A 16,551-nucleotide genomic window follows, 5' to 3' on the forward strand; every position below is an offset into this window, starting at 1 on the left:
GAGCTCCTGAGGAGGAGCCCGATGTGGTATGGCTGTCTCACCTTCATGTCCTGACCCAAAAGGTGAACATGGAGACTGAGACTTGTTAGCTTAGAGGGAAAATCCAGAGAAGTGAAAAGAAGTCAGCCCCGCACCCTTAGGCCCCGCACCCATCCTCCTCACACCCAGTCTGTGTGTTCCGTGTCTGTGCCTCACGTCTCTGACTTGAGACCACAGTTTCTAGGCAGTATGTGAATGAAAATGAGGACATGATGGCTCCAAGGTCTGGCCAAGGAGAAGGGTTTATTGTGCATATGACGGAGAGTAGAGCCAGAGCCCTCTGGAAGGGTCCAGACTAAACAGGGTCATGAGAGGACAGAAGGGGTGGAGAAGAGCTAGAGAGGAAGAGAGGAGAGAGGAGAGAAGGCCGAGCTGTGGAGAGCCCTTGATGCCGCTTCTAGGATATTGACGAGAATATTTACACTGGGCTAGGAGGACAAGAGAGTAGGCTCAGATACGAATATTTACATTTGGGCTAATACAAAGCTCAAGGTAAACAGGCGAGGAATGTGTGGCCTTCCTTTTATCTTGGTCATCCCCTAGATCCAGTGACCAGGGGACTTGGTTTATTGCCTTGTTTGTTCCTTGACTACTTGTCTTTGACCTAAGAACTGACCTTATTCTTCTCATGTACCTAGAATGGTATAAAAGAAAATTGGAAAAAAATAAAGGCACTTCAGCTTCTGCACTGACTGAAGTCAAGTTATAATGATGTCTAATTGTCTTTTCTTTCTTTAATTCTCCCTCCCTCCCTCCTCACCCACTTCTTCCCTTCTTCCCTCCCTCCTGCCCCTGTTGACTGACTGAGCTGGCTTGGTCACCAAGAGGACCAAGAAAGAGCATGGGAACCAAGGGACCAAGAGAGTGCGTAGCCAAAATGGCTGGGTTATATAGGAGAAAGAGAAGCTGGGGGTAAGGGCAGGGAAACTCAGCGACTGGAGAGGGGTAGGGTAGGGGTGGGCTATGCCACCAGGATGAAGGCAAAAGGCTCGTGAGTAGGGGCTGAGGGAGACTAGAGTCTAGCATAGAACTTGCTACGCTAATAGGCACCACAGGCATAGGTTAATGGAGGAGCTATGTCCCTTTTGCTAGAGATTGAGAGAATGACTTAGCATGTAGAAACTATCTTGTCCCTGAGGGAATGCTGGCTCTCCTCTCAGTTCCAGACTTTGGGAAACTTAACAGTACACTGCTTGGCTGTTTTGGTCCAAACAGTCCTTCTAGAAGCTGTCTGACAGAATTCAACCAACTCTGGTTCCATATTCTGCCTTCTGGGCTGCCCAGATCTCATTGATTTCTCTAGAAGCCTCACCACCATGAGGCACAGGTCAGATGTAGAGGATGTGAGAGGGGCTTCGCCAGTGAGTGTGACAGGGCACCAGCTAGACATGAGGTTGAAGATAGGCCCCTGGGAGAATGGACTTGGACCTGGAGATGGGAAGTCATAGGTGGGCTTTGTGGCTGTGGAGATATCACACAATCAAATTAAAGCATGTAATATTCTAAGTGGAGACTTTCATTTCCTTTAGTAAGCCACTTACAATCACTACATATAATCTCTCTATCTCTGTTTATGGTGGCTAGATAATCCTCCACCTTGTCCCTCTCCTGCACTGTCTGCTAAGGATCTTTCTTACTGGGTAACCTCTTCCTAAAACAGTAAAATACCTTATGATGTAGACACTCTATCTTGTATGAGCTCTGTCAAGGAGCCATGCCCCTGCCTTCTTACCTGATCCACCAGGTATCTCACTCCCAGTCTTGGTCCAGGACCATAACCTAGAACTTGTTTGTGTGGCGTGTGTATTAGGCAAACATATCATGGAGGACATTGTTAGGGAGCCAGGATTAGACAGGTTAGAGGGAAGAGGCTGGGGGAAGACTGGGGAGAAACCAGTCACCTGTGCACGCATCACATCTGTGCACACATCACACCTGTGCACGCATCACCCCTGTGCACGCATCACCCCTGTGCACGCATCACCCCTGTGCACGCATCACCCCTCCGCACGCTTAATTACCTGTTTGGTTTCATTTTTTTCCATGTGCTCTTCTGGCTTAAGTAAGTTACCTCTCCCCCGCTGAACTGGCAAGGCCAGAGAGGGAACTGTGGCTGTCTGATGGCTGGTCCCACCATTCTCCTACAGAAGAGGAGCATTGTGTCTAGGTTGCCCTAAGAGTGGAGAAGGGGCTTAGAGGACTTCCTGCCCTCTCTCTAGAGACAGCTCCTCAGCCAGTGCTCCACACTATGGATCCGTGTGGAACCTCTGCCCAGCTTTCTCAGCCCTGGCACAGCGGAGGTGCTGGTTCACAGGGAACTGCTCCCCTCTACCGGGCAAAGTGAAATCTACTTCGCACAAGTGAATAGTCTTCAGTGAGAGTAGGAAGCCTCCAGAAGGCAGGTGGACAGAGACATCATTTAAGGTTTCAAGAAAGTGGAGGTGGACTGGAGAGATGGTTCAGCAGTTAAGAGCACTGACTGCTCTTCCGGAAGTCCTGAGTTCAATTCTTAGCAACCACTTGGTGGCTCACAAGCATCTGTAATGGGGATCCAATACCCTCTTCCAGTATGTCTGAAGACAACGACGGTGTACTCACATACATACATACATACATACATACATACATACATACATACATATATAATACACTCATACATATATACATATATACCTCTTTTTTAAAAAAAATTGGGAGGACAGTCTCTTGGAGGAGAGTCTGGGGCAAGAAATGAAACACTGGCCCTTCTGGTAGCCCTGGATCCTGGTAGCAAACCTTAGGATTCTTCAGTGTGGCAGGGTGGGGAGCCCAGGCCTGGGTGCCTGAGAAGGCAGTACACATACCTTAACCTGCAGGACAGACTGAGAAGGAGAGGGCACAGAGGTTCTGACCACCCAACTCCTAGCAGAGATCTTCTGACCCAGGTGAATATCTGAACGAGGACCAGCAATAGTCCATCCTCAGAGGAAAGCCGTCCCCAAGATTATCTGAGGCATTCCTCCCTGCCTTCCCCAAACACCCAGGAAGTCATGTGTAGGTAGGTCTTTTACAAGCCTAGTTATCTTTATACATCCTCCCTTCTTATGTGTTCCACATACAGTTTTTGTAGCTCTTACCACCCACACCACACATGGCTACGGGGTATATTATAGCAGAGTCACCAGGCTGTTCCAGTGATATCCCCTGACCCAGTCAAGGCTATCCACTCATGGCAACAGTTCACAGAGCTCATAGGAAATAGCAGGGAAGCACGCTTTGTTCCACACGGTCATCCAGGAACCCAGGCTCCGGCATCTGTAATGCACGATCTTGAACTGATTTTTGTGGTTCCTTCCTCAGTACTGGCCACTCTCTCCCTTGGTCTATAGGCTGCCGCTTTCCATTAGGTTTGATTCCATCAGTTGATGAACCATCAGTAAACCATGCATTAGCCAAATGTTGTGCTTTTCCATCAGTCCCCATAGTTCAGTAGGTGCCTCTCTTGGGGGTGGGGGGAGCAGTTTAGGTAACTGAACTATTTCCTTAGTGAAGGAAGGCACAAATTCCTTGTCTACCACATCTGGTTACAAAGGAATCCAGATAGGTACTGGTTCCACTGTGATACCTTTCCTTCCATGGTTAAGCCTGAAAAGAACTCTGCCTTTGAATGGATACAATCCATCATTGTATTATAAGATGGTTGGCAATGACTGAGTATAAGGTTCTCCTTGTGTCTTGGTTAAGGTTTTACTGCTATGAACATACACCATGACCAAGGTGACTCTCTCTCTCTCTTTTTTTTAATTTATTTATTATTATATCTAAGTATACTGTAGCTGTCTTCAGATGCACCAGAAGAGGGCATCAGATCTCTTTATGGATGTTGTGAGCCACCATTTGGTTGCTGGGCTTTAAACTGAGGACTTTTGGAAGAATAGTCAGTGCTCTTAACCGCTGAGCCATCTCTCCAGCCCCCAAGGTGACTCTTATACAGGATAACATTTAATTGGGTCTGGCTTATAGTTTCAGACGTTCAATCCATTGTCACCAAGGTGGGAAGCATGGCAGCATCCAGGCAGGCATGGTCCTGGAGGAGCTGAGAGTTCCACATTTTGTTTCCCATGTGGCTAGGAGGAGGGTCTCAAAGCCCACCCCACGGTGACACACAAGGCCATACTCACTCCAACAAGGCCACACCTCCTAATAGTGCCACTCCCTGGGCCAAGCATATTCAAACCACCACACCATGCCTCATAAAATGTCCAGCTTTGTTTCTCAAAGAGAAAATATCTATTCTCTGTATATGGAAAACATTTGCAATAGAAGCCAAGAGGCAAATGCTGTTGGACTCCTTTTTGGTTTATTGAGAGTCCCCAGTTGCCAGTTCACAAGACACGATGGTCTCTATAGTTAGGGTGTTACCCGGTTAAGTGTTGGTCAGGATTGCATGCATGAAGATGAGCTTACTGGCCAGGGCAAAAGCTGTTCTTTGTTCCGGTCTCTATTGGAAATTAGGTGCCTTTCTAGTAACCTTGTAGAGGGTTTTTATAAGAATTTGTAAATATGGTATGTGATTTCTCTAGTGAGGAAACATACCAATTAGGAACTGAGTTTATCCCTGGGTCGTGGGATTAAAGGCATGCACCACCTCCATCTTCTTCACTATAACTCTAGAATTTAGAAAACAACTGATTTACAAAGCCCTGCCTGTCTCTGCTGCTCCCATCACCCTCCTCAAATATTTTATCTTTGTTCCAAATCACTCCAATTCTTAGAGATTTAGAAAGCAAGTTTGAACAGTGGTAACCCTTTGAATCAAAACATTTTAAAATCATGTGTTTTTAATACCAAACAATAAAAATACCTTTTTTTATTTAAAAAAAAAAACCCTCAAAAGCTGATGTCCAAGATGGTGTGGGCCATGTGGCAGTCTACACTATGTTGGAGTCTGGGAATTGCCACACAAATATTACACTAATCTTGGTTAAGCAAGAATAGTTTCTTAAATACAAACCATAATACTGGATGTCCAGGACCACAAGAAGGAAAAGCCTAACTGTGGCACCAGTCACAGGTTTTATTTTTTTTATAGGAAAAACCAGGTTCAAAGGTTCAAAGACAAGCAGTGAAGTGATACAATGCATTTGTCTAACTAGACAAAGTATTATCAGCTGACCTTTTAGCTGATTGGTCCTGAGTGAGGTAAGAGGCCATGCTTTGTTATTCTATGGACCTGGCTTCCTTTTCCCACCACCTTCGCCACTGTAGCTGAGGACCAGCTTTCAATATTGCTGTTGTCAAATCTTTCCAGTCTTTGGGGATAATTCTGTTGAGTTGCCAATGAATTTAATGTCTCCTTCACGTAGGGTGAATGCATACCATGTGAAATGATAGCTTCCTTAAATCTCTTCAAGTCTAATATGTCTATAGGATTTCATTTAAGTTTTCATAACTTGGGGGTAGTTATTGTCCACTGGTAGGTCTTGTATAGCAACTGGATAAACTAAGGTTGATTTTTCTAACAACCTTAGGTTGCCTCTCTTTACATTCATCATGCAGGGTGAAGTAGGTTCTTATCTAAATTCCTCGAGTATTTTTCTTATTTTCATTTATAAGTCTTTCTAGGACTTGTATCTTATTGATCCGCTTCTCATATTTTTCCCATGATCTCTAAAGCTCTGTTCTCAGTGAGAGGGTACAGAAAGCCACTATGGCTATTAAAGATAAGTTATGAAATATCAAAATAATAATAATAATAATGATGATGATGATGATAGGCTGGCTGCCTGGTGGCGGGGGACTCCATGCTTTAGTTGAGGGACGTGTTTTCGCGCTCAGTCATGGAGGCGCGGTCCAAGCTGCAGGACACGGGACCACACCGTCCCGTCGTCCCTGGACCTGAAAGCTGGTGTTGCTCTTGCTGCCGCTGCTGCTGTTCCCGTTGCGGACCGAAGCCCTGCAAGGCTTGGAGAGTGATGATCGGTTCCGGACCCGCGAAAATGTGTGCCACTTCTATGCTGGTGGACAAGTGTCGAGAAACAATCATCCCAGATCCAGCTGGAAAACTGAAGTATTTCGACAAGCTGAACTGGAAAGTACTTCGGTTACGATGTTTGGGCCTTCTCAATAAAGGTCATTGTTTTATTACCATAAAAATAATAATAACAAGTATTGAACCAACTTCAATCAAGTCATTTAGCTTTAAATTTTCTGCTTCTATTTTCAAACCATCTAAACTAGCACTATGCAAGATCTCAGAGCAGCTTCTTTATGGCATTTGCCATCCTTCACTTTCTTCTTGAGGATTTCCCACAAGCTTTACCAAATCAGATGGTTTCTCGGTTTGGCAGAGGCTAGCCTGTTTTTCCTGTCCATGTGGTTGTGCCATGCACTAAATGTTGTTTTTTAAACAAAATCTCAAATGTTAGATTTGACCCACACACCACAAACATGAGCACTGATCTCAGTCAGACAGGGATGGCTTATTGAACACACATCTAAAGACTGATTGACCAGGGCAATGGCTGAGAGCTGTGTGCTGGACATTTCTCAGGGTCAGCTTACAAAGGCTTACACTGCAAAGACCACAGCGAGCTTATACTCAGGTGCTGGAAGTGCCGCCCGGCGGTTAGCCCTGACTCAAGTCATCTTAGACTTATTGACCTTTAGTTTGATGGGTCCTATGTAAAGCTTATAGTTGTGGAATTTCTTAAGATTAACAAACTGCAGCCGGGCAGTGGTGGCACATGCCTGTAATCTAGCACTCTGGGAGGCAGAGGCAAGCGGATTTCTGAGTTCGAGGCCGGCCTGGTCTACAGAGTGAGCTCCAGGACAGCCAGGTCTACACAGAGAATCCCTGTCTCGAAAAAAACAAATCCAAAAAAAAAAAAAAAAAAAAACCAAAAAAAAAAATTATCAAACTGCATAACATACAGAACACAACAGGGTATGTGGTGAGCCTGGCCCTGCTCTGAGTCAAGTTACTGGCAGGAATATTACAGAAACAATATGAAATAGCTGGCAGGTATGGAACAAAACGACTACAGCTATGCCAGGGGTGGGGGCACAGACCTCAACATTATATTTTACAATAAAGACTCAGGAGCCAAATGCTGGGGGTTAAAGCCTGGTAAGAGAGGCAGAAAAAGCCTCAGATGACAATGTCCCAAAAGGAAAAGGAAAAAGAAAAATCTCTTCCATGCTGTCTCACAAAACTTTTCAAACTGAATGTCCGCCCCCTCTACTTCCTGTGTCTCCATTCTTCCTCCTGACTTCCTCTTAATCTCTATTGTTTTTTCCTATGTTTACTCCCTGCCAACTGGCTGCTTGCTTTGCACCTTGGTCTATGGTCGACTTTATTTAATCCTGTTTATAATATTCAAGCAGAAGACCCTTGAATTAAAGGTGTGTGCTAGGGCTGAGCCACACCACAACTAGAAGCAGGTTTTTTCTAGTAAATAACACAATTCTTGGATTCACATTGTGATAAAATATCCTGCAACTGTAGTGTGGCACTGATTGGCTCTAAACTTGTCATCTTCCTGTCTTAGCCTCACAAGGGTTGGTATCACAGGCGTGTGTCATCAAAACATAAGCATCTGAGAGCTAAGGTGCCCGGGAGAGACATATGGTAAGGAGTGGAAAGGACTCATGTCACACAGAGTTCATTCTCAAGGTAGCACCAGGATTCCAGAAAACCAGGGCCCAAAGAGAAAATGCCAATGAAGCAAGGGAAAGACACCCTGTGGCTTGGACATGATGTGTGTCCTGCAAAAGGCCCATGTGCTGAATGTTAGTGTCTGATAGAAGCAGGGTTGAGGGATGCTTTTGTTACTGGGTCAGGAGTGTTCCGACCTCACCAACAAGTTAACCCATTAATAGATTCTTCCTTTGATGATATTGCTGGGTAGGCACTGACTGGAAGAAGGAGCTAAGCAAGGCGTTGCTTTGAAGGACGCATCTTCCTTTCCTTGCTTCTCTAAATCATTCTCTTCAGTTCCTGGCTGCCACGAGGGTGAACAGCCTTCTCCACAGACTTATGGTGCCAGGATGTTCAACCTTACCCCAGACCCAGGTAATCCTGGACTGACACCTCAGAAGCAGTGAGCCAAAAGGAATCCTCCTTCCTGTAAACTGTTTCTTCTGGATGCTTGCCACAGTGACAAAACCTCTGAATGAGCCTGGAACGCCAAGGCTTCTCCCACTGCTCTGGTGTGACACGGGGGGAGTGTCAGCATGATAGGAGAGACTAGCCACTCCCTGTAGCCATCGACTTTCCAGCTACCATTTGAGACGTGAGTATCAACATGCCGGCTGCCTTGGCGGTGTACATGAAGGCTGGTGGTCAGCAGTCCACGTTGCAGTTGACTTGGTATGACTTCACATTTCCTTCATTTTAGTCTCAATTGAGTTTGGGTGTTAATCTCAGATGTTCACACTCAGCTAGGACTGGCTCAAACATAAAACTTCCAAGCAACAGTATTGGGAACCAAGATCCTCGGAAGAGGCTGCCAAAGCAATACGGAGTATCTGGAACTAAGACTTTCACAACTAACACCAAGCCAGAGAGTTGAAGAAACGAGGAACCCACTTATTTATACCAAATTTACTCACTGAATAAAATGTCTCCCAAGCCTAGGAAGCATTCTCAATTGCTAAAGGAAATTTGCAGGGCTGCAGCAATGGGCCGAGTCCCTGGGGCAAGTGCTCTGGTCAGTGCTTGGATTAGTCCATGGGTTCCCCACACTGCGAGCTGTTAAACGGTGGGTAAAGGTCTGTCTGGACTTGCTCCTGGCTTGCTCAAACAGGCCCATATCATTCCAGCCACTGGAAAAAATAAGCATGGGACTGCCAAGCATGTGGCGATGAGAACGAATGTTGGACCTGACTCCTGGAGACTGGGGTTTGGAGTTATTTGTAGATAAAGAAGCAGGCTGAATGAAAGGTGATTGTAGGTGAGGATTAAGGATGCATCAGTGATCTTTGTCAGAGCCCCTTCACAGGATATATGTTTTTAAACAATGGTGCCGTTTACCCAGAATTCCATAGCCCACCTTTACCTGTAATTATGTCACCACAGATATATATAACAGGGCAGCGCTCTTTCCCCTCCCTCTTTTCTCTTCTCCCCTTCCTTCCTGCCCGGTACCCCTTCCCTATCTTAAATAAAATCCCACGTGGAACTATCTGGTCTAGTGTGTCTCATTGCGGCTCATGGTTCCGTTCCACCGCATCCCGCGTCCCGCGTCCCGGTGCAGCGAGCATGCAGTGGGCCGGTGCAGCGAGCATGCAGTGGGCGCAGCGAGCAGCCGCAACGCAGCGAGCAGACAGGACCTTCGAGCCAGCGCAGAAACCAACATAGACTGTCCATTGTGTAATATAAAAGAGCTAACCAATAACAACAATAGCACAAGGATAATGACGGTTTTCTTGATATTTGTGGAACTGGATGGTAGTATTGAAGGGGGGAGAGGGTGGGAGGAACAGACCACTGGCCACCTGCCGGTGGGGGAGGCCCAGAGCATGTCACTTCTTCTTTGGGTGTAGGATGACCCCAACGCATCGGAACAATAAATTCTTCTTGCTTTTTGCATCAATTTCCTGCCCTGTGTTGTTTACTCAGGGGGTCCCCGGTAAGCTAAGACTCGCCAAAGTCTTACAGTATCTCCTGATTGGGCCATAGGGAGAAGGTGTACTTCATTTGGCCCATCATCTGGCTGACTGGCTGTGAGGTGTCCAAAAGTTTGGGAGCATCCAACATCCTAAGCTTTTCTGCAAGAACTTTGAGGCGAGAGTTCCCCTGACTTCTCCATGAGCTGGATTCCCAAGTAAAGTCACCTTCCCTTTGCCCCCATACCCTGTCTTTCAAATTAACTGGCATGCCCTGAGAAGAACAGCAACGCAGATTCCTATAGTCTGAGGAACATTGGACCTCGAGCAATATTTTTTTGTTGTTGTTTCTTAAAGACAGGGGCTCACTGCGTATTTTAGGCTGGTCTTGAACTCGCGATCCTCCTGCCTCTCCTTCCCAAGAGCTGAGATTACGGATGTGCATCATTAACTCTAGGTCCATATTTCATGTGACTTTATGTACTCCTCTAAACAGTAGGCTAAGGAAGAAGCAGAAGTATGTGTGTTCCGGTGGGGCGATTCGAGCGTCTGGGACAATGGAGAAGCCGGAGATCTGAAGGTGCTCGGGCATCTAGGTTAGGTCTGCACTCTTAGAAGCCATGCCCTTCTGTGCATTTGTCTGGAATGTTCTCTTCACACATTTTTAAGCGAGTAGGTGCCCTTCCGGGTTCTCTGCCGAATCTGCGGTTGCAGACGCGGCGGCTGCGCGCGCCTGCGGGAAGTGCGGCTGCGCGCGCCTGCGGCCTGACTGCGCTATTTCATCATGCTCCGGGCGGGCCGCGCGCCGCTTCCGTAGCCGCCCTGCGCACAGCCTGGGCGGCGTGCTCATGCCCTGTCTACTCCTCACTCTCCTCAGAGCCACCCGCGCAGCGCTACTGTCGCCGCCCCGAGTGGTCGCAGCGTCCGCGTCTCAGCGGCTCCTCAACACTCCCGCGCAGCCCGCCGCCTCCCGGAGCAGCATGGACAGCGCGGAGGAGCTGCTGGCCCCACTGCGGCTAGCCGTGCGCCAGCAGGTACCGACCCTCGCCCGCATCCGCGCGCGGCACCCTCCGCCCGGCAGTCCTTTCCCTGTCCACGCGCTGCGTCGGCATCCGTGATCCTTGGGCCTCGTGCCCTCTCTGCATATCCCGAATTCGCCTCCTTTGAGCACCCCGGTGTCCCGGTTGGTTTCAGCGGCAAGCTGATGCTGTGCGCATCTTAAGACTGGGGGATGCTTTGGGAAACGTTCCCTTCTCTTCGTCTTCCTTGTTTCTGTATTTAGCCTCAGGAACTGGCTCACGGTCGATACGTGGCTGTGGGGAGGTGTCTACCCCCCACCCCCTGCTCTCCAGTACTGATGCGAATTCATGATCCCTTTCCTGTCATCGTCTTTCTGCCTTCTGAAGAGGGTGTCTGGAACCAGCGAGCTTTGGGATCAAGCTGGAAATTGTAGATGGATTGACTGAGCCACTCAGTGAAGTCATCCATTCTTAGGGTGGATCACCTGAAAATGTCATTTTGTGGAAGGAAAGAGAAAGAGAGGTGTCTTAGTTGGAGAATCCGGGGATTTAATGCAGACCTTCTTTTTACTGTATCACTGAGTGGCGGTGATCAGACTTAAGAGAGGGAAAAGAGAAAAATATTTCGGATGATACCCACACCCGGTGAGAGCCAGAGCTTTCAGTAGGGCCCGGCATCCATGACCTACTAGCTGTAAACACGGGTCGGGTTGCTCCTGCTCTGGTGCCTGATGCAATCGTTTGTCTTGCTAAGGACGGTGGAATCCTGTTTTAGGGATAATTCATTGGAGCTTAGCTGCTGCAGCTTCGAGGAATTCAGTCACTTTGCTCTAGGGTGAGCCTGACTCAGTTAATAGGCTTTCATTTTGAATTTCACTATGGGATTCATTTTTTTATTGTCGTCTCCTTCCATCCACCTTCCACTCCCCACGTAAAATTATCGATGATTCCTTTGGTTTTTTTGTTGTAACTTAGAATCTCCTTCCTTTGGAACAATACATTTAACTTTGGAGGATAAAAGCACACACTGCAAACCCCTCCCTCTGCCACGTTAGCCTGAAACTGCAGTACACAGTATCCATCTGTAGTAAGACTGGATCTAGTTAATTTCGGGACAAAGCATTGATCATAGAGAGCTTTCCTGTACTACTTGTGTGACATTTGTGTCCTTTGTTAAGTTGTTTGTTTTGGCCTGTTTTTTTGTTTTGTTTTGTGTGTTTGATAGGGTTTAAAAAAAAAAAAAAACACAAAAAACTTTGGAATATTTTCCCAATAGTTGAATTAATTCATTTAAGTTAGTTTGGATTCTTTTTCTAAATTTCCAGAAGTACTTATACATTCATTAGTTACATGGGAATTTTGAGTCATACTGAGTCCAGTGTCACTGGAAAGAGTTTAAAGATCATCTAGGTAAACTTTTTTCTTCTTGGATATGTATGGAAAAATGGAATACAGTCTGTCCATTTCACAAGTTTTCATTGTGACTCGTGCAGTTGAAGACTTCCTAAAGTGTCGTTTGGAGGATATTAAAGGATTGTTCTTAACAGTGGCATGTATTTTGAAAGGTGTTACCAGTAGTTGTGCCCCAAAATAAAATTCAAGCTTTTTCAAAACTAAAGTTTTGGAAAACTGGTTTGTGTTAAGTCTGAGCTTGACAGATTCACAGTGCTTCAAGAGTTTTTTATGAGATAAGTAGTGATATTAGCAAACATAAAGTTTTTTTTTAAGTATATTATGATAAATGAAGCTCCAAATGACCAGGACACAGGGATGAAAACAAGCATTGGTAAAGATTTTTTTTCACAGATCTAAAATACATTCCCGGGTTTATGTAACCGAGGATAAAAAGTTCAGTGCTGTGGTTTCTGAGTTAGAAATAACTGTTTCTTTTTGAGATAGGTCCTACTTTGTGGCCTCAAACTTGAGATCCTTTTCTCAGAGACAGAATTTCTTGTGTCCCAAGCTGTCCTCAAAGACAGCATGTAGTAGAGGATGACCCTGAACATCCGCTTCCACCTCCAGCAGGGCTGAGGCTAAACTCCGAGGGTTCTGCAGGCTAGGTGAGCATGCACCACTGAGCTGTCTCTAGTCCTTGGAAATTGCCTGAAAAATATTTTCATATATTTTTCATTTATTTTTTGTATGTATGTACACATGTATGCCACACATTCATTTGGAGATTCAAAGACAGTCTTCAGGATATCATTTTTTTAAATGTTTTATGTGGAAGTTTGTTTGTTTGTTTGTTTGTTTGTTTTTGTTACTGTGTGTGGAAGTTTTGCAGGCGTATGTTCTCTCCTTCTACCATGGCGTCCCAGGGACTCAAACCCAGGCTTGTTAGCCTGTGCTCTTGCTGCCTGAGCCAGCTCACAGGGCCTTTTGAAATCACTTGTAAGAAACTACTGATTGTCAGAGCTTTGATCAAAGAATTTCCACAATTACCTGAAAAGACTTAGAATTCCGCTTTGTATGATTTCTTTAGTAGACTTTACCCCCAAAGTATTTTGAAGTACTTAATACCATATGTCATAATATATAAAACATATATTGTAATCATATCATAAACATATATGATAAATTAGAAGTTAAGAGATTAGCAAATATAAAACTTTATTTTATTTTAGCAAATAACTTTTCAGAATGATGTTCATGTTATATTGTTTTTCATCTTAAATAATTTTTAAAATTTTTAAATTTTCTAAGTTTCCATTTTATTTTGTAATACAAGTATTCCTCTACCTGCAATGTAGACTGGTAAACTCTCTGTATATTGTAAATAGTGTAAGTCGAAACTGCCTGATAACAGCACCTAACTCACCTCAGAACACCTAGCTTAGCAGCCAGATGATTGTGGAATGTCTCTTTCACCCTTCTGGTCATTTAGCTGACTGGGAGCTACAGCTTGCTGCTGCCACCCAGCCTCTCAAGAGTATCCTATATATCTCGGCCTAGGAAATTAGAATCTCAAAATTTAAAGCACTGTTTCTACCAAGATGAAAATGTGTTAGTTAAAGCTTCCGTCAGGACCTGGCTGTTCAGCAATAGCTCACAGAAAAGCTCTTATTCTTGGTGACGTGATGGTTAAATAGGAGCCCTAGGGATGGAGAGATGGCTCAGTCAGTTGTGAGCCCGCTGTGCAGTCCTAAGTGTCTGAGTACGATCTTCAGCATCCATGAAAAAAGCTGGACGTGGTGGCACATTTGTATACTTCCAGAGCTAGAAAGGTGGCAGGGTGGCTCCAGGAGCCCCGCTCCTGTAGCCAAGGGGGCCCTGAGTCCGTAAGCTTTTTGAAGTTGTGTCTTAGTGTTTTGGAGTGCAGCTTTGGGCTCACAGTTCACCTGTTCCCAGCATCCGGCTGCTGTCCTGTTCCTTGTTATCAAGATTGTTTTTCTCATTTAAAAACAACAACAACCAGAAACAAACAAACAAAACTAGGCATGGTAGGCCACACCTTTAAAGCCAGCACTGAGGCAGGTGGATCTCTGAGTTCTAGGCCAGTCAGGTTCACAGAGCCAACTTCCAGGCAGCCAGGGCCACACAGGGACCCTTTCTTGGGCATGTAGGGTGGGGAAAAGGGGACAGACAACAAACAAACAAAAAAATCAAAAACTAAAAGGAAAATAAGGATTCTGTCTAAACAGTGATTCAGGGCTATATGGTTGCCGCCATGTAGATCTTCATACTTGTTAGTACAAGCAGGATCTTTGGAGGTGACTGACCTGTTCTAGAGGTTATAGGTACTGGTGAACAGTTTAATGAGGTTTTGGTGTCTGTCTCTGGGCTTGAGGGTGTGGGTGTGACTTGAGGTTCCAACACAGTAGTTGTAGTGGAGTTATTTTTTTTAAAGGCTAAGGTGGAACTTAATCGTTGTCAGTATAAGAAAAGCTTTGAAGAGTTGCTAGGTAGGCCTTTTTTAATAACCCCACCCTCCCCTCGTGTGTGTGTGTGTGTGTGTGTGTGTGTGTGTGTGTGTGTGTGTGGTGGTTTTAGGATTAAACTGTGGTAGCGATATAACCTTGTTATTCTGAATGCAGTCTCTGAAGCTACATTTCTAAAGTTGAGATTGTGACTTTGCTTTCATAGCTGGTGACTTTAGGCAAGTGACTATTTAGTCTTCGGTAGCTGAACATTTTCACCTATTGTGCAGAAAAGTTTTAAACCTGACAATGACTGGAGTTTACATGTTTTCTCAGATTCTTAGTCTGATAGCATTGTGAACCCATGCATGAAAATTAATGTCTTCTAAATTTGAGAAGGTGACAGAAAGACCTTTCATAATTTCCTTCTTGGCTCTGTCACTCTAATGGGTGAGGGACCCTGAAACCTGCTTCTTAGTTGTGGGGAGATTTAGCATGAGGAGCCTTGAGTCTTTCTTGGCTTTGATTTTCTGAGCCAAGAGTGACTTCTTGCTTAACCTACAAAGGACAAATGAAAAGTTTATGAAGGTTTTTTTAGTAGTTATAAAACATTTGGAAATCTAAGATGGACTCATTGACCTTAGCAAGAACCTGCTGGCCACATGTGTGAAGAAGCCAGGCACTCTCCAGCAGTGAGGAAATGGTGCCATGTTTTTCTTGGGCTGCTGAGTTTGACTTGGGCGTTTCCCAGAAGGAGCAATGACGATGTGGTCCCTTGGGATGAAGTTCTCCATTCACCTGTGTTACACTGAGCGCGCGTGCGCGTGTGTGTTTGTGGTGTGTGTGTGTGTGTTTGTGGTGTGTGTGTGTGTGTGTGTTGTAAGCTTCCACCTGGCAACAGGGCTTCTAGCTTAGGTGGTGATGCGGTGCAGGCCATTTTCCTTCACTGTGCTCACAGAAGCCCCCAGATGAGGTTTGGGTGCTGAAGAAAAACAGTTAGCTGGTGGAATCCTCGAGTCTAAGGTATCGCTATAGTTCTTTTGGTTTAAAAACAGATCACTATAAATTGAGATCTTAATTACTCTCTATTACTCAGAATAAATGTGAATTTCCTCTTCTTGCTGGCCTGGAAAGATGGTGACTTCAACAGTAGGAAACCTCACCTTAACAAAACTCTGATGAAGGCTGGCCACTGAATACCTGTGTCTTAAAGGATCAGCGGTGACTTAGGATAGTGCATTTTAAATCCTTTCTACTCGGGTATCTATGATATGGCTTGACAGTGCCTGGTGAGAAACTCCAGGAGGAGATGAGTGCTATGGGGAGCCCATACTTAGCACACTGGGGAGATTTTACAGAGGACTCAGATAGTTGTTTCCAACACGGAAAAGAAACTCTGGCCACCTCTTCTGAACAAAGGCTCATACATGCTTCATTTCCTTATCAGAAAGCACAAGGATGGGTGTTTTATCAGGAGGCAGAGTCCCCCAAGGAGTGGAGAGTGGGCCAGTAGCTAGTACTGAGTACTGGGCACTTGGCGTGCTAGGTTAATGGTATCAGCCAAGAGACGCCTGAGTGTCATAAGGGACATGTCTGAAGGCCTTTCTGGAACTGCATCTGAGTTAATAAGCCAGAACGTCCACTTTTAGATCACAGGTATTGTGAGGCAGAGGAGGTGACGGTTGGGGGTGCCTGGAATGTTGATGTAGCTAGAGACAGAATAGAAACTGAATGCGACAGAGGGGAGAGAGGTCTGTCTCCTGGGAGCTGTAGTGAAGTAAGCAGGTGCTTAAGGCACTGCCCAGATTTGCCCTGCTGTAGTTGCTGTACTTGTACACTGGTAAAGGCATAATGTGTCGGTCACTTAGATACCAGCAGTATTGCCATGCTTAATGTTTTGTTTTTTCCAATATTGAACAACTTTTTTTAGTCAACGAATACTTCTTTATAAAAATTATCCACAACATAAGGCATATCTTTATGTCACATTTTACTGTGCTCACTCCTGGAAAATGTACTAGGAGGTTCTGAAAGACAGAAACAGCTGG

General features: G+C 45.4%; 1 protein-coding gene across 1 annotated transcript in view; it reads left to right on the forward strand.

Moving 5' to 3' along the window:
• The first annotated feature begins 10,396 nt into the window (after nt 1-10,396).
• The window catches only part of Gars1 (glycyl-tRNA synthetase 1), a 39,073-nt gene continuing 32,918 nt past the window's right edge, over nt 10,397-16,551 (forward strand). Inside the window, exon 1 of the mRNA XM_052173777.1 lies at nt 10,397-10,661. Within this exon, the coding sequence (XP_052029737.1) occupies nt 10,476-10,661 (186 nt within the window). The 5' untranslated portion in view covers nt 10,397-10,475. The remainder of the gene's footprint in view (nt 10,662-16,551) is intronic.

The sequence above is a fragment of the Apodemus sylvaticus genome, chromosome 2, assembly GCF_947179515.1.
Source record: "Apodemus sylvaticus chromosome 2, mApoSyl1.1, whole genome shotgun sequence".
In the NCBI taxonomy this organism is placed as follows: domain Eukaryota; kingdom Metazoa; phylum Chordata; class Mammalia; order Rodentia; family Muridae; genus Apodemus; species Apodemus sylvaticus.